Here is a 19,248-nt window from a genome sequence, read left to right as displayed (position 1 = left end):
CACAAATATTAGGTACAAAAACGAATGTAGTACTATATTTTGGTTATAAACTGAATAAATAAAAAAAAATTACTAGACCTATGGCTTCAGATAGATAAGAGCCAGTAATATTCTCAACGCTACAGCTAATACTCTGGGATGATGGGGTGAGATAATACTCTGGGATGGTGGGGTGAGATAATACTCTGGGATGGTGGGGTGAGATATTACTCTGGGATGGTGGGGTGAGACAGTATAGCACAACAGTAGAGCAGAAGTCTTGAGTTTTGAATCCTGGGCTAGAGCCTGTAGGAGGTCTCTGAGTACACTCAGCACTAATGAGTACCTGACACATGTAGGGGAAGTAAAGGCAATTGTACATAGAACTGGCCACATTATCACAGAAACAGATGAACTCTAATTCATCTGCACAATTGACTGTCAGGTTTGAAAGAGTAACTTTAATATAAGTGATACTAAATGTAGTTTAACATTTTAAATACAAAAAAATGAATCTCAAACTTGGTTAAAGAAAACTATTTCATTTTCCCAGATGTGAGGACATTGACTTATCCCACAAACTTTCTCATGAAGGTCCAAATGGTTTTGTAACAGTAGATGTACTGATCCTGAAAGAATACATGACATTAGTTGATGTGGGGATCAGTTGAAATCATGACTGCAGGTGAAAATTTTTAAGTAAAGTAATTATGTAAAGTTTCTGTAATTGTTATAGTTTGTGAGGCTGCTCAAATAATTAAAAAAATGAAAAAAAAATAAAAACAATCATAATGTAAATTTACATATTTTTAAACATTATTTACATAATTTACATATTTTCTTTTTACTATGTAAATTAACATATTTATCACAGAATTATAGTTTCTTCCAGGCAACTCTTTGGAGAGGCAGCCCCCCCCCCCCCCCAAAGAAAGTGTACCCCACCCCACGAACAAAATGAAATTTATATAGTAAACATATACTTTTACCAGTGTCCCCCCCCCCCCTCACCCCCAGAGAAAGTCTGGAAAAAACACTGCATAGAATCTATAAACATTTTTACTTACCAGTTTATAACATATTAATAACAAAAATAGTATTTTAATTATATAAGATAATTAATTATTGTACTTACATAATTAAATTGGCACTGTAGGTTGTTGTATTTACAATGTCTAATAATTTTAAAAAGATCTCCACTCTTGTCCATCTTTATCTTCTCACAGAAGAGAGCCAGAGGAATGAAAATCTCAGGAAATCTGGCACCAGTAACCAGCACGGCCTCCCGTCTCTTATCATCCTGCCAGGCAAAAACTTCTGCGATTAGGTTGGCCATCATGGTCTCCGTGAACTTGACCTCATTAGACGCCATCTCTGCATTGACCTCAAACAGCCGAACTGCGACATTGTTCACCACAATATCAGTAACCACAAAGTTGTTTAAAATGTTTTCTTTTGGTGGCTGACAAACAACCATGTTGAAATCACGGAGCCGATGTTTCTCAATGAAAGGAACAGTTTGAGAATCCCTGAATGCGATGATGGTGGCGATGTTGTTGTGGAGTAGGAAGTGGACAAAGTCCCGAGGGTTTGCAAACTGTGAGCAGTTTGTTAACTTGTACTGGCCAGGCTCCAGCAGCCCATCAATGGCGACTGTCTCAGCAAAAGGGTTGTGTACATTCCAGGAGCTGGAAGAATAGCTGGAAGAGCTTGAGCTAGAGAAATCCAAGCTAACTTGTGAGCTAAAGTTTTGTGAATAAAAATAATAGATTAACATTACATTGAAGTATGACAATAATTAACGCAAAAAAACCTTGACTATTAACAATACAAAGTGCATTTAAGCTTCTAGAATTCTATAAACATTAAACTATGTAGCCATATTTAAACCAAAAAACTATGTTGCCATATTAAACCAAAATATAGTTAGGGTTAGGGTTAGGCTATTAAACAAAAGAAAACTATCTTGCCATATTAAAAAAAAACCATGTTGCCATATTATACAAAACACCATGATGTCATATTAAACAAAAAAAAACAACTATATTGCCATATTAAACACAAAAAAAGTTAGGGCAAGGGTTGGGGTATTAAACAAAAAAAAACTATGCTCCCATATTAAACCAAAAAAAAAACTATATTGCCCTATGAGAAAAACTAACAACATCAAACACTTATTCCCAAACAAATACCTGATGTCTTGGTTTAAACCTTTAATGCAAGACTTCATTGGAGGCATCTGCAAGCATTCAAACTGCTCCTCCAGAAAAGTCTTTCCTGTTTCAGGATTTTTCCTCCTCCAGTTGTTGATCACAGATTTAAATTCACTCCCAAATGTGGTAGCACCAGCAAAAAAGTTCTCATGCAGTGCTGCATAGATGAAGACATACTCTTTTAATGTGCGCACCATAAATGGTCGATCTTTTCTCATTTTGTGCACACACTGAAACACATTGACACTCCCTTCTTCTTGAAACTGTTCAATTAAAGTATCAATAGCAATGTAGACACCACTCCGGCCAATGCCTGTACCACAGTGGACCAGGATAGGGGTAGGATCTTTACTGTGGTGGGCCCTCACTTTGTACAGCATGTCCAACAAAGGAATGGGGTCATCTGGCGCTCCGTGCTCCGGCCAGGACGTGTACTGGAACTGCTGGACCACATGGAACTCCTCCCCTGACTGTTTGACCCCCAGGGTCCTGAGGGTGTAATCAGTATACACCTGGACACTCATGACCCGTATTGTCAAGTGACCTAAGGTGTCCTCACACATGTCAGGCCAGTACTGGGAGCACTTGACGATCCTGCCCTCCCTCAAGTTTGTTAACATCACAATTGTTTTCAGTGATCTGGTGAAAAATTAGTTGTAGACAAATGATCAGCCACTTAGTGACCTGTGTGTTTAGTTAAAGTGAGTTTTAAAAAATGCATGTCCTGTATTTATAATTAAAAAACTAGATTTTTTGCTAAAACACATTTACATGGGAAGTAACACAAGTTTTTAAAAAGTATAATACATGTTCAGACAACGTGGGCCAAAAGATGTAGGCTGCAGATCTGTCAGTCAGTCATATACTGTGATCATGTGGTCAGCAATAGGCCAAGCTGCCTTTACTTTCTCTAACTCAGGTAACCAATAAAGCTGGATGGACTCATGGACATTGTATGGAATTATTGGAAAACAATCTCAAGGCCTTTGGGTAGGTGATCATGTGCGCTACCCATCAACCATGCCACAAATACTCTGGATATATTAAGTAACAAAAATACTTCTTATCTTGCTGCCTTTTAAATACCTTACTAATAATAAGTTAATAAAAATAGGTTATCAAAATATTTTTGATAGTTTATATGAGATAGCCAAATACTTTGCTTAATGAGATAGCTAAATATATTAGAAAATTTAAATGGCAAAATATTGTTGATAGGCCTACATGAAATAGCCACACACCTTTGATATATGAGGTAGCCACATACCTTTGATATATGAAGTAGCCACATACCTTTGATATACGAGGTAGCTACATACCTTTGATATATGAAGTAGCCACATACCTTTGATATACGAGGTAGCTACATACCTTTAATATACGAGGTAGCTACATACCTTTGATATATAAGTCTCCAAAAGTCCAGTACAGTGACTGGGTCATATGGACTCTGGGCTGCTACATACCTTTGATATATGAGTCTCCAAAAGTCCAGTACAGTGACTGGGTCATATGGACTCTGGGCTGCTACATACCTTTGATATATAAGTCTCCAAAAGTCCAGTACAGTGACTGGGTCATATGGACTCTGGGCTGCTACATACCTTTGATATATGAGTCTCCAAAAGTCCAGTACAGTGACTGGGTCATATGGACTCTGGCACATACCTTTGATATATGAGTCTCCAAAAGTCCAGTACAGTGACTGGGTCATATGGACTCTGGGCTGCTACATACCTTTGATATATGAGTCTCCAAAAGTCCAGTACAGTGACTGGGTCATATGGACTCTGGGCTGCTACATACCTTTGATATATGAGTCTCCAAAAGTCCAGTACAGTGACTGGGTCATATGGACTCTGGCACATACCTTTGATATATGAGTCTCCAAAAGTCCAGTACAGTGACTGGGTCATATGGACTCTGGCACATACCTTTGATATATAAGTCTCCAAAAGTCCAGTACAGTGACTGGGTCATATGGACTCTGGACCACATACCTTTGATATATAAGTCTCCAAAAGTCCAGTACAGTGACTGGGTCATATGGACTCTGGACCACATACCTTTGATATATAAGTCTCCAAAAGTCCAGTACAGTGACTGGGTCATATGGACTCTGGCACATACCTTTGATATATGAGTCTCCAAAAGTCCAGTACAGTGACTGGGTCATATGGACTCTGGCACATACCTTTGATATATGAGTCTCCAAAAGTCCAGTACAGTGACTGGGTCATATGGACTCTGGGCTGCTACATACCTTTGATATATGAGTCTCCAAAAGTCCAGTACAGTGACTGGGTCATATGGACTCTGGGCTGCTACATACCTTTGATATATGAGTCTCCAAAAGTCCAGTACAGTGACTGGGTCATATGGACTCTGGGCCACATACCTTTGATATATGAGTCTCCAAAAGTCCAGTACAGTGACTGGGTCATATGGACTCTGGACCACATACCTTTGATATATGAGTCTCCAAAAGTCCAGTACAGTGACTGGGTCATATGGACTCTGGCACATACCTTTGATATATGAGTCTCCAAAAGTCCAGTACAGTGACTGGGTCATATGGACTCTGGCACATACCTTTGATATATAAGTCTCCAAAAGTCCAGTACAGTGACTGGGTCATATGGACTCTGGCACATACCTTTGATATATAAGTCTCCAAAAGTCCAGTACAGTGACTGGGTCATATGGACTCTGGCACATACCTTTGATATATGAGTCTCCAAAAGTCCAGTACAGTGACTGGGTCATATGGACTCTGGCACATACCTTTGATATATGAGTCTCCAAAAGTCCAGTACAGTGACTGGGTCATATGGACTCTGGCACATACCTTTGATATATGAGTCTCCAAAAGTCCAGTACAGTGACTGGGTCATATGGACTCTGGCACATACCTTTGATATATGAGGTAGCTACATACCTTTGATATATGAGTCTCCAAAAGTCCAGTACAGTGACTGGGTCATATGGACTCTGGCACATACCTTTGATATATGAGTCTCCAAAAGTCCAGTACAGTGACTGGGTCATATGGACTCTGGCACATACCTTTGATATATGAGTCTCCAAAAGTCCAGTACAGTGACTGGGTCATATGGACTCTGGCACATACCTTTGATATATGAGTCTCCAAAAGTCCAGTACAGTGACTGGGTCATATGGACTCTGGCACATACCTTTGATATATAAGTCTCCAAAAGTCCAGTACAGTGACTGGGTCATATGGACTCTGGCACATACCTTTGATATATGAGTCTCCAAAAGTCCAGTACAGTGACTGGGTCATATGGACTCTGGCACATACCTTTGATATATAAGTCTCCAAAAGTCCAGTACAGTGACTGGGTCATATGGACTCTGGCACATACCTTTGATATATGAGTCTCCAAAAGTCCAGTACAGTGACTGGGTCATATGGACTCTGGCACATACCTTTGATATATGAGTCTCCAAAAGTCCAGTACAGTGACTGGGTCATATGGACTCTGGCACATACCTTTGATATATGAGTCTCCAAAAGTCCAGTACAGTGACTGGGTCATATGGACTCTGGCACATACCTTTGATATATGAGGTAGCTACATACCTTTGATATATGAGTCTCCAAAAGTCCAGTACAGTGACTGGGTCATATGGACTCTGGGCCACATACCTTTGATATAAAAGTCTCCAAAAGTCCAGTACAGTGACTGGGTCATATGGACTCTGGGCCACATACCTTTGATATATGAGTCTCCAAAAGTCCAGTACAGTGACTGGGTCATATGGACTCTGGCACATACCTTTGATATATAAGTCTCCAAAAGTCCAGTACAGTGACTGGGTCATATGGACTCTGGGCCACATACCTTTGATATATGAGTCTCCAAAAGTCCAGTACAGTGACTGGGTCATATGGACTCTGGGCCACATACCTTTGATATATGAGTCTCCAAAAGTCCAGTACAGTGACTGGGTCATATGGACTCTGGGCCACATACCTTTGATATAAAAGTCTCCAAAAGTCCAGTACAGTGACTGGGTCATATGGACTCTGGCACATACCTTTGATATATGAGTCTCCAAAAGTCCAGTACAGTGACTGGGTCATATGGACTCTGGCACATACCTTTGATATATGAGTCTCCAAAAGTCCAGTACAGTGACTGGGTCATATGGACTCTGGACCACATACCTTTGATATATGTCTCCAAAAGTCCAGTACAGTGACTGGGTCATATGGACTCTGGACCACATACCTTTGATATATGTCTCCAAAAGTCCAGTACAGTGACTGGGTCATATGGACTCTGGCACATACCTTTGATATATGAGTCTCCAAAAGTCCAGTACAGTGACTGGGTCATATGGACTCTGGCACATACCTTTGATATATGAGTCTCCAAAAGTCCAGTACAGTGACTGGGTCATATGGACTCTGGCACATACCTTTGATATATGAGTCTCCAAAAGTCCAGTACAGTGACTGGGTCATATGGACTCTGGACCACATACCTTTGATATATGTCTCCAAAAGTCCAGTACAGTGACTGGGTCATATGGACTCTGGACCACATACCTTTGATATATGTCTCCAAAAGTCCAGTACAGTGACTGGGTCATATGGACTCTGGCACATACCTTTGATATATGAGTCTCCAAAAGTCCAGTACAGTGACTGGGTCATATGGACTCTGGCACATACCTTTGATATATGAGTCTCCAAAAGTCCAGTACAGTGACTGGGTCATATGGACTCTGGCACATACCTTTGATATATGAGTCTCCAAAAGTCCAGTACAGTGACTGGGTCATATGGACTCTGGGCCACATACCTTTGATATATAAGTCTCCAAAAGTCCAGTACAGTGACTGGGTCATATGGACTCTGGCACATACCTTTGATATATGAGTCTCCAAAAGTCCAGTACAGTGACTGGGTCATATGGACTCTGGCACATACCTTTGATATATGAGTCTCCAAAAGTCCAGTACAGTGACTGGGTCATATGGACTCTGGCACATACCTTTGATATATGAGGTAGCTACATACCTTTGATATATGAGTCTCCAAAAGTCCAGTACAGTGACTGGGTCATATGGACTCTGGGCCACATACCTTTGATATAAAAGTCTCCAAAAGTCCAGTACAGTGACTGGGTCATATGGACTCTGGGCCACATACCTTTGATATATGAGTCTCCAAAAGTCCAGTACAGTGACTGGGTCATATGGACTCTGGCACATACCTTTGATATATGAGTCTCCAAAAGTCCAGTACAGTGACTGGGTCATATGGACTCTGGGCCACATACCTTTGATATAAAAGTCTCCAAAAGTCCAGTACAGTGACTGGGTCATATGGACTCTGGGCCACATACCTTTGATATATGAGTCTCCAAAAGTCCAGTACAGTGACTGGGTCATATGGACTCTGGGCCACATACCTTTGATATATGAGTCTCCAAAAGTCCAGTACAGTGACTGGGTCATATGGACTCTGGACCACATACCTTTGATATATGAGTCTCCAAAAGTCCAGTACAGTGACTGGGTCATATGGACTCTGGGCCACATACCTTTGATATATGAGTCTCCAAAAGTCCAGTACAGTGACTGGGTCATATGGACTCTGGGCCACATACCTTTGATATATGTCTCCAAAAGTCCAGTACAGTGACTGGGTCATATGGACTCTGGGCCACATACCTTTGATATATGAGTCTCCAAAAGTCCAGTACAGTGACTGGGTCATATGGACTCTGGACCACATACCTTTGATATATGAGTCTCCAAAAGTCCAGTACAGTGACTGGGTCATATGGACTCTGGGCCACATACCTTTGATATATGAGTCTCCAAAAGTCCAGTACAGTGACTGGGTCATATGGACTCTGGCACATACCTTTGATATATGAGTCTCCAAAAGTCCAGTACAGTGACTGGGTCATATGGACTCTGGCACATACCTTTGATATATGAGTCTCCAAAAGTCCAGTACAGTGACTGGGTCATATGGACTCTGGGCCACATACCTTTGATATATAAGTCTCCAAAAGTCCAGTACAGTGACTGGGTCATATGGACTCTGGCACATACCTTTGATATATGAGTCTCCAAAAGTCCAGTACAGTGACTGGGTCATATGGACTCTGGCACATACCTTTGATATATGAGTCTCCAAAAGTCCAGTACAGTGACTGGGTCATATGGACTCTGGCACATACCTTTGATATATGAGTCTCCAAAAGTCCAGTACAGTGACTGGGTCATATGGACTCTGGCACATACCTTTGATATATGAGGTAGCTACATACCTTTGATATATGAGTCTCCAAAAGTCCAGTACAGTGACTGGGTCATATGGACTCTGGGCCACATACCTTTGATATAAAAGTCTCCAAAAGTCCAGTACAGTGACTGGGTCATATGGACTCTGGGCCACATACCTTTGATATATGAGTCTCCAAAAGTCCAGTACAGTGACTGGGTCATATGGACTCTGGCACATACCTTTGATATATGAGTCTCCAAAAGTCCAGTACAGTGACTGGGTCATATGGACTCTGGGCCACATACCTTTGATATATGAGTCTCCAAAAGTCCAGTACAGTGACTGGGTCATATGGACTCTGGGCCACATACCTTTGATATAAAAGTCTCCAAAAGTCCAGTACAGTGACTGGGTCATATGGACTCTGGCACATACCTTTGATATATGAGTCTCCAAAAGTCCAGTACAGTGACTGGGTCATATGGACTCTGGCACATACCTTTGATATATGAGTCTCCAAAAGTCCAGTACAGTGACTGGGTCATATGGACTCTGGACCACATACCTTTGATATATGTCTCCAAAAGTCCAGTACAGTGACTGGGTCATATGGACTCTGGGCCACATACCTTTGATATATGAGTCTCCAAAAGTCCAGTACAGTGACTGGGTCATATGGACTCTGGACCACATACCTTTGATATATGAGTCTCCAAAAGTCCAGTACAGTGACTGGGTCATATGGACTCTGGGCCACATACCTTTGATATATGAGTCTCCAAAAGTCCAGTACAGTGACTGGGTCATATGGACTCTGGCACATACCTTTGATATATGAGTCTCCAAAAGTCCAGTACAGTGACTGGGTCATATGGACTCTGGGCCACATACCTTTGATATATGTCTCCAAAAGTCCAGTACAGTGACTGGGTCATATGGACTCTGGGCCACATACCTTTGATATATGAGTCTCCAAAAGTCCAGTACAGTGACTGGGTCATATGGACTCTGGACCACATACCTTTGATATATGAGTCTCCAAAAGTCCAGTACAGTGACTGGGTCATATGGACTCTGGGCCACATACCTTTGATATATGAGTCTCCAAAAGTCCAGTACAGTGACTGGGTCATATGGACTCTGGCACATACCTTTGATATATGAGTCTCCAAAAGTCCAGTACAGTGACTGGGTCATATGGACTCTGGGCCACATACCTTTGATATATAAGTCTCCAAAAGTCCAGTACAGTGACTGGGTCATATGGACTCTGGCACATACCTTTGATATATGAGTCTCCAAAAGTCCAGTACAGTAACTGGGTCATATGGACTCTGGGCAGCGATGTAGACTGGAGTTCTCTTGTAGCCCGGCATGAAGCTGGCGTTGATGTAGTTGCTGTCAGAACTGGCGTCACTGGCCAGCTTGACCAGGCTGTGGTCATATGGCAGCAGACGTGGAAACCTGTTCAGATCTTTGTTCAGGTAAGCCACGCTGGTCACAGCTTGACTGGGCTTGGTGCGTAGTTGGAGAAATTCATCACTGATGGAGATTTCATTTTCAGTTGCTTCGGGTATTTTGTAAACATTCTGGTTAGGAACTGCTGTACCATTTCTTCCTTCTTTAATGATACGTCGATTCTCTTGGAAACTGTAAGTCTTACTCCAGAATTGTTCTGGCATTTTAATAGCAGGTTGCTCTGGCAACTTCAATGACTGCTCCTTAAGGGGAGTTAAATTCCATGAGATGTTTCCCTCCCCTGATTTTGGACTCTCCTGTATCAAATCAGTAGGAGTCAGTGTAATGTTGTTATATAAAGAGATATCGTCATTAGATCTTGGGGCTTGAAACTGTTCCGATTCTTTTTTATTCACTTTTTTATGTTTCCTTCTCCAAAAAATATAACCTGCAGTCGCTGCCAGAACCAGCGCCACAAGAATCAGACAACCAACCACAATACCTATCACTTCCCCAGAACTACCCCCACCCTCCCCCATCATTTTTGGAGCTACGTAAAAAACAGTTTTGACTGGAGTAGAGAGTTTAGTAAAGCTATATTTAGTAACACCACCAAAGACACTGAGGGCAACAAAATAAACATTATAAAAAGTTGCAGGATCCAATGGTCTATTCACAATCCCACCGTACACACCCCCATCCCCAATGGTGAAATCCAAGGGTTTCGTCAACTCAGATGATTTGAGTTCTGCTGTGGTGTTTCCTACAGTAAACGCTATGGCCCGCTTTTGGCGACTGCTGGTGCTAGTCACCTTGTCAATGACGACTATGTAAGATGTAACAGGGGCTGAGGGTGACTGGACCGGCTTCAGTGTGACGGTGATGGAGGTGTTGGTTGAGCTCACTAGCACAGGGGCAGCTGGGACTGGGGGCTTGTCGTGAACTGTCAAGGAAAAAAAGAGAGTTAAATTAAAGTCAAATATTTCAGGAAACAAGAGGTTAAAAAAAAATTAAAAACTCCAGAGAAAACAAGAGGGTTAAATAAAAGTTAAATATTCCAGGAAACACAAAGATAGAATAAAAGTCAAATATTTTAGGGAACACATGAGACCAAATAAAAGTTAAATATTTTAGGGAACACAATGTTGAATAAAATTTAAATATTTTAGGGAACAAAAGAAGTCAAATATTATTATCAACAAAATTCTTATCATTTTTAAACAATTGTTTTCTTACGTGTGCTAAACACAGCTGAAGATGTGTAAAGAACTATTTGTCCAACAAACGCCTTGATGACAGTAGTATAGTTTGTATAGTAGAGCAGGCCACAAAAAAATACATTGCGATAATTTTGAGTTAAGTTCCGTGTAATGAAAGAAGCATCGGCCCCTGTTTTACCAAACTGGATCTAAAAGAGAAACACAAGGTCAGATAATTGTGTCACTCCAAGCTTATAGCTTGATAAAGGATTCAATTGTTCATTGAAGAAACTAAAAGAGTCAACAAAAGAGTCAACAAAATATGCAATACACATAACAGCATGGTTTATTATACATAATAGGGCCTGTAAAGCTATATCCTCTTTTTTAAAGCAGACTTTCCCTTCCAAATCCTACATTAGTAGAAAATGAAACCTCACCCCATTCTTGACCCCACAAAACCTCACCTGAAAACTTGTGATGATGCTAGCAGCCTCTGGTGGTACCAGCCAAGTGACATTCAAGCAAGTCTCGTTTCTAAATGCCAGAGTGACATCTGTAGATGACGTGATGCTCACATCAAGGAGGGGTGTCAGCACTGGCTCACTCATGCTGGAGAAGCTGTAGGTGGTGCTATCAGGTATGGCACTCACTGTCACAAAGTAAATCTGGTACTCTGTATACCTCTCTAGGGGCTGGAAATATAAAAATAAATCAGGTACTCTGTATACCTCTCTAGGGGCTGGAAATATAAAAATAAATCAGGTACTCTGTATACCTGTATACCTCTCTAGGGGCTGGAAATATAAAAATAAATCAGGTACTCTGTATACCTCTCTAGGGGCTGGAAATATAAAAATAAATCAGGTACTCTGTATACCTCTCTAGGGGCTGGAAATATAAAAATAAATCAGGTACTCTGTATACCTCTCTAAGGGCTGGAAATATAAAAATAAATCAGGTACTCTGTATACCTCTCTAGGGGCTGGAAATATAAAAATAAATCAGGTACTCTGTATACCTGTCTAGAGGCTGAAAATATAAAAATAAATCAGGTACTCTGTATACCTCTCTAGTGGCTGGAAATATAAAAATAAATCAGGTACTCTGTATACCTCTCTAGGGGCTGGAAAATATAAAAATAAATCAGGTAGGCCCTACTCTGTATACCTGTCTAGGGTCTGGAAATATAAAAATAAATCAGGTACTCTGTATACCTGTCTAGGGGCTGGAAATATAAAAATAAATCAGGTACTCTGTATACCTGTCTAGGGGCTGGAAATATAAAAATAAATCAGGTACTCTGTATACCTGTCTAGGTGCTGGAAATATAAAAATAAATCAGGTACTATGTATACCTCTCTAGGGGCTGGAAATATAAAAATAAATCAGGTACTCTGTATACCTGTCTAAGTGCTGGAAATATAAAAATAAATTAGGTACTCTGTATACCTGTCTAGGGGCTGGAAATATAAAAATAAATTAGATACTCTGTATACCTGTCTAGGGGGTGGAAATATAAAAATAAATCAGGTACTCTGTATACCTGTATACCTGTCTAGGGGGTGGAAATATAAAAATAAATCAGGTACTCTGTATACCTGTATACCTGTCTAAGGGCTGGAAATATAAAAATAAATCAGGTACTCTGTATACCTGTATACCTGTCTAGGGGCTGGAAATATAAAAATAAATCAGGTACTCTGTATACCTGTATACCTGTCTAGGGGCTGGAAATATAAAAATAAATCAGGTACTCTGTATACCTGTATACCTGTCTAAGGGCTGGAAATATAAAAATAAATCAGGTACTCTGTATACCTGTATACCTGTCTAGGGGCTGGAAATATAAAAATAAATCAGGTACTCTGTATACCTGTATACCTGTCTAGGGGCTGGAAATATAAAAATAAATCAGGTACTCTGTATACCTGTATACCTGTCTAGGGGCTGGAAATATAAAAATAAATCAGGTACTCTGTATACCTGTATACCTGTCTAAGGGCTGGAAATATAAAAATAAATCAGGTACTCTGTATACCTGTATACCTGTCTAAGGGCTGGAAATATAAAAATAAATCAGGTACTCTGTATACCTGTATACCTGTCTAAGGGCTGGAAATATAAAAATAAATCAGGTACTCTGTATACCTGTATACCTGTCTAGGGGCTGGAAATATAAAAATAAATCAGGTACTCTGTATACCTGTATACCTGTCTAGGGGCTGGAAATATAAAAATAAATCAGGTACTCTGTATACCTGTATACCTGTCTAGTGGCTGGAAATATAAAAATAAATCAGGTACTCTGTATACCTGTATACCTGTCTAAGGGCTGGAAATATAAAAATAAATCAGGTACTCTGTATACCTGTATACCTGTCTAAGGGCTGGAAATATAAAAATAAATCAGGTACTCTGTATACCTGTATACCTGTCTAAGGGCTGGAAATATAAAAATAAATCAGGTACTCCATATAGCTGTCTGGTGCCCAAAATATAAAAATAAGCCAGAAACTCCAACCCTACCAAGCTGAACCTTACCTTATTCCTGTAGCTGCCCCACATGGCCCCATCCCCTATTGTAAACTCTCGCCTTGTCGTCAGGTCTTGGGGCTGTAGCTCAGCTGTCTCGTAACCTTGAACTCCAGCCAACCTTCTGTTATAATATTATAAACCTTATGTTCTAGTTTTATATAGTTATTTCAAACCATTTCCTGTCAACATTTAGCATTTCATGAATCTAAGCCAACAAATCAAAATACTAGCAATGCTCAAATATAGATAAAAAGCTGCATAAAACTTAAGTGCAAGAGTAATTATGTTTTTTAAATTTTAAAAAATCTTGCCTTTTAGCCCCACCCCCTTCATGAAACAAAAAGATTCTCAATAAATGAAAATGTAAACGTCAAAGAAAAAAAAACTATTTGTGCCAATCAATCCATCACAAATCTGTAAGCCTACACAACACCAAAGTCAATGTGTGAATGATCTTACTTCTGCCTTGTGCCCATGCTCTTCACCATTAAAACATAGGATGTAATAGGGGCAGATGATGATGATGTCACAGGCTCTATGGCCACCTTGATGGTTGTTGATGTTGATGTTATCAACACAGGAGGAGGGGGAGCAGGTGGGTTGGTGTGGGCTCCTGCAGACAAGAAAATAAACCAGCTCAAGTCTGTCCAGTGGTTCAAACTAATTTCACAACATGTTGTTTTTTTTTATGTTTATGGCCAATATTTATGGTACAGTATGAAAACATGTTTTCCTATTTGAAAACAAACTATAGATCCAAAGGGGCAGATAACTGTCATTTAGAGTGACTGATTGGGTTTTGATGCAAGTATTTTTATAATGGGGTGTCAATTAAGAACCAAGAAAATGGAAAGAATAAATATGGTACTCTTTTTAAAAACATAAAAATTGACCTACTTTTATGTCTGTACAGTGATACCAACAAGTCATTTAATTAAAAAGGTTTTTACACTTATTTTGTTTTTAACATTCTAGAAATGAAATGTTAGTTGTAATTATAACCAGAGACATATAAACAGATTAAATCTAAGAATTTAATGTCAGATGTATGTACAGCCTACAGACCAGCAAATCATAACAGGTTTCATATATACGGACAACTGTTTTGGTTTTGTATTAGATATCTTTCATGTTTTCATTTAATTGTTTTATTTGAGCAAAACAGATAATCACCAGTGGAAAAAATTCCTGAGCCAAGGGCAACAACCCATGGACGAGCAAAGCCAGAGATGGTAACATTGTACTGTGAGGCAGACCTTAACTGGCAGATCTGATGGCTCCTGTCTGATGGTGCCAGAGTTTCTGATGTCTTAGGTTCACTTTTGTTTGAGATGCTCACAGATTCTATCTGTCAATAGGCAGTGAGGTGTTGGTATTCAGATGGGTATTACATTTCTAATTGAATTTCTCTCTTTAAATGAATAACAGGAATATTAACCATAAAAGGCTAGGCCATATAATTTTTAATATGCTGGCAAAATGATATATGTATAATTAAATAAAATGGTGTAAGCACATTACATAAAATGATGTTTACACATTATATTACATTGATATAAGCACATTACATAGAATGATGTAAGCACATTACATAAAATGATGTATGCACATTACATTACATTGATGTATGCACATTATGTTGAACGATGTATGCACATTACATAAAATGATGTATGCACGTTACATTGAATGACGTAAGCACATTAAATTGAATGATGTAAGTACATTACATTGAATGATGTAAGGACACTGGCCATTTGGTCAGGTGAAGACCAGGCGACCTCGAGACAGGTGACTGTACGTGAGATTTGGGTCACAGATAGGGTTAGTGGCTTGTTAGCTTCATACGGGGCAGCAAATGCTGACGTGGTGGTCCAGTTGTACGTGGTGCTGTCATTTGTTACAAACATAGACACCATGTGTATGTTGTAGAACATATTGGCATCCAGTGCCTGCAAAGAAAGAAGTGTCAACAACAATTTAAAAATTACAAACAAATTTTGTGATTTTCTGGAAATAATGTTAAATAAAATAGAAGAAAACTGGACTTTTTAAAGCTGTTCTTTTGGCATTTCAGTTATCAACTTTTTCATCAAAAATATATGTTATATATATCCAAACTTAAGTAAATTTAGTTTTAGTTTAACCTTTATTTATTACATTTCAGCATTTTTGTTACAATAATAACATGTGTATCATAAATCTAATCTTGTACTCTCTTCATTATTTTATGTAGATAAATTATATTTCATAATCACAACCACCTAAATGTTTTAATACTTCTACACTTCACTTTTCTTTTTCAGTTACCTTTGTCTTGGCGTTTTAGAAAATAATAGCCAAGAGTTACAGAAAACAAAAGTAGGCTACCTACATGAAAACATCAAGCTGTACCTCAGTTCAAATCAGCTCACCTTGTTGAGATACTGGCCATAGGTCTTCCCATCTCCCACTACAAATGTCTCCTGTTTGGTGAAGGCGTCAGTCAGGTACTCAGTTGCTACATAACCGGGCACACCTGCTTCAGGTCTAAAGAAATCATGGAACATTCTGATCTACTGGCATTCATTTTAATTATCACAGTTATTACAGTTTTTATTGGCTCTAGGTAGTTTTAGAAAAGTTATGAAAATTTAGTAAATAATGACAGTTCTAACATAAATAAGAAACTTAATATGTTGAAATTAAACTCTTTTATAAATATTTGACTAAATCAAAGAAAGTAAAATTTATTATGTTTTATTATATAAATAAATCTAACATGCTCAGTACTGTATGATGTGGATTATAATTGCTAACAACAAAGCCATTAATGTAAACTCAGTCTGTTTACCTTGTAGTGGCAGTTGTCAGCTTTTCAACCTTGATTTGGTACTGGGTAATCCTCACAGCAGGGGAAGTAACTGGCCTAATGTTGACTGTAATTGTTGTGTAATCAGAGCGTAGAAATGTTGGTGGTTCAGGGGCTGGTGGTACCGGCTGACGCTCTGTGGAGCAGGGGTGAGCACAAATAGAGGTTGGAGAACTAAAAATTGTTTCAGGAAAAACACAAGATGATTCAGATGCCAATCTAAAAAACTATAACAAGAAAATATTTTTAAATATTTTTTGTCTTTAAATTAACTGGTTTAATTGTTAGATAAATTTTGAAGCAAACTGAAAAAACAGTTCTCTTAATAAAGCTATTGTAGGCCCATATTTCAATTACTTATTAATAACTTTATAATTGTATAAAAAATATCAATAATAAATAATAATTTTACCTGTTTTGAAAGTCAAATTGAAATAGCTGACCACCCAAGAACCACCAAATCCTCTCAGGGTCATGACATAATCTGTGCCTGACTTCAGCTGACAAGTGCTGTACTCACTCACAGCTGGGCTTAAGGTGACAGAGGGTAGCTGCTGCTGTATATTTGATGTTGATGACATTTGGATCTACATAAGAAAATTTGATGACATTTGGATCCACCAAAGAAAATTTGATGACATTTGGATCTACATAAGAAAATGTGATGACATTTGGATCTGCATAAGAAAATTTTATGACATTTGGATCTACATAAGAAAATTTGATGATATTTGGATCCACCAAAGAAAATTTGATGACATTTGGATCTGCATAAGAAAATTTTATGATATTTGGATCTACCAAAGAAAATTTGATAACTGTAAAATTTGGATCTTCAAAGTTTGGGTCTACTAAAGAAAATTTGATGACTGCAAAGTTTGGATCTACTAAAGAAAAGTTGGTGACCGTGGATGTATAATATGGCTGACAGTGCTCATAAAAGTGTGATAAAAGTAAACCAAAATCTAAATACAGTATTTTAACAACTTAAAAAAGAAAAATTTTAAATTTTAACCCTAAAATCAAATGAACACATAAATTAAATTTATAAAACCAATATCCAAGGGAGCTAAACGATTTTCCTGAAACTAATCATTGAACTTGAGTAACAGCTAAATTTAACTTATACACAAAAGTACATCTCATTTTTATATTCTTACCATGTATTTTGTCAATATGAGCTTATATTCAGCTGGAGGTAGCCATGTTAGATTAACACACATTGATGAAGTTGAAAATGAAACTAATGTTAAATTCCTAGCAGCGTCTCGTTCATAAGGCACAGTAAACACTGGCTGTGGTAACTGGGATGAATTTGTTTTTGCACTGCTGCCAACTGTGCTCACAACAACAAAATAAACCATGTAGTATTGATTGGTCTGTAGCACCTAGAGTAAAAATAAAATAGGTTCTAAAAGTGAAAAAATAAATAAAGCATAATTATAATAATTATTGACTTTTCTCTGAAAATATTGTCAAACTATTCAATTGTTTACATGGCAGAGAAAGGGGAGAGAAGCACTGACTTGACAGAGCCACTTTGTCAACTTGAGAGTCTGAAGTTTCGGCCTGACTGGCCATGACTCACAGTTTCAAATATTAAAATATTTGTTAAAGCTTGATGTAAACCACTTAACCATGTAGAGAACATTCTTTACAACCCTGTGCTTGGCACTCCACCCCACCCCCTACATAGCCATAATTATATTTACTTAACTGGTGTTCTATAATGTGTGTTTAATTTATTAACCACAATCACAAACCACCAGTCACTTCTTCATTTGTCCTAGTCAACATCCAATTCAGGAGGAATATAAGTCAGGAAGTAACGTAAAAACAACCTATCAGCCAGAATATGATTGGCTAAAACATGCACCGCCAACCAAGCCACTCACCTGATTGGTTATACCTCCCCACACCTTCCCATCTCCCACTGTGAACTCACGTGTAGAGTTGAAAGCACTGGCTTGTAGCTGAGCACTCAAATAACCGTTGACCCCAGCCTCTCTCCTAACACAAAAATAGTTTAAGTAAGAAACTTAAAACAGTTTGTAAATTTAATATATGCATACACTGCAGTATTGAAATTTCACATTTTTTATTTTGTTTAAAACACATAATAATCATTTCACATTGCACACATTTTGTTTCAACTTAGAAAAAACTTTTTGTTTGTGTAAGGGGTATAATTAAGTTAGGTTTTAGATAAATAATACAGATCTTTTAGTGCTTACGTTTATGGTTAATATTGAGATATCCTTTTATGACCTAGAGTTAATTTGAGATGTTGACATTATGCTAATTTTCTAGAGTGTTTTATAGGCACCAGGTGTTGCTGTAAGTCATTATAAATAAAAAGGCCAGCTTATCCTAAAATTCAAAAATAGGAGCTAACCTCTTCCTGACCGCCATGTTAATTTTCTCAACCATGATCTGGTAGAGTGAGAGGGGAGATGAATAGGCCACAACTGGTTCAAGTCTCACAGTCAAAGATGTGCTGGTAGACCTCAGGTAGACAGGCTCAGGTGGGGCAGGTGGGGGTTTATGTTCAGCTGTTTGAGGTAAAACATTTGACAGTGATATTATATCTATCTTTCATGTTAAGCAAAGTTTGAAAAATATTTTAAAGCAGATGTGGTAATATACAAAATGCACAATTTCTCTTTTTTAAATAAAATTTTAAAAATATAAATGTTATTTCATTCAATACCCCAGCAATAAAGTATTAATCAACCCTCA

At 38.5% G+C, this 19,248-nt stretch overlaps 1 protein-coding gene across 1 annotated transcript; it reads right to left on the bottom strand.

Moving 5' to 3' along the window:
• Positions 1–421: 421 nt before the first annotated feature.
• On the bottom strand, positions 422–19,054 carry LOC131936627 (receptor-type tyrosine-protein phosphatase T). The gene is made up of 16 exons (XM_059293693.1): positions 18,905–19,054; positions 18,405–18,519; positions 17,670–17,897; positions 16,922–17,096; positions 16,492–16,645; positions 16,073–16,187; positions 15,389–15,610; positions 14,832–15,006; positions 14,118–14,271; positions 13,665–13,779; positions 11,588–11,815; positions 11,158–11,329; positions 9,745–10,864; positions 2,172–2,831; positions 1,115–1,721; positions 422–608 (listed from the first exon to the last, which is right to left on the bottom strand). The coding sequence occupies exons 1-16, from the start codon at positions 18,937–18,939 to the stop codon at positions 549–551; spliced, it is 4,335 nt and encodes a 1,444-aa protein (XP_059149676.1). The 5' UTR covers positions 18,940–19,054; the 3' UTR covers positions 422–548.
• Between the last annotated feature and the right edge of the window lie 194 nt (positions 19,055–19,248).

This window comes from Physella acuta, unplaced genomic scaffold (assembly GCF_028476545.2).
Source record: "Physella acuta isolate Inbredline_101_S28 unplaced genomic scaffold, ASM2847654v3 ptg000182l, whole genome shotgun sequence".
Lineage (NCBI taxonomy): Eukaryota > Metazoa > Mollusca > Gastropoda > Physidae > Physella > Physella acuta.
This window is presented reverse-complemented; position numbering and strand designations above follow the sequence as displayed.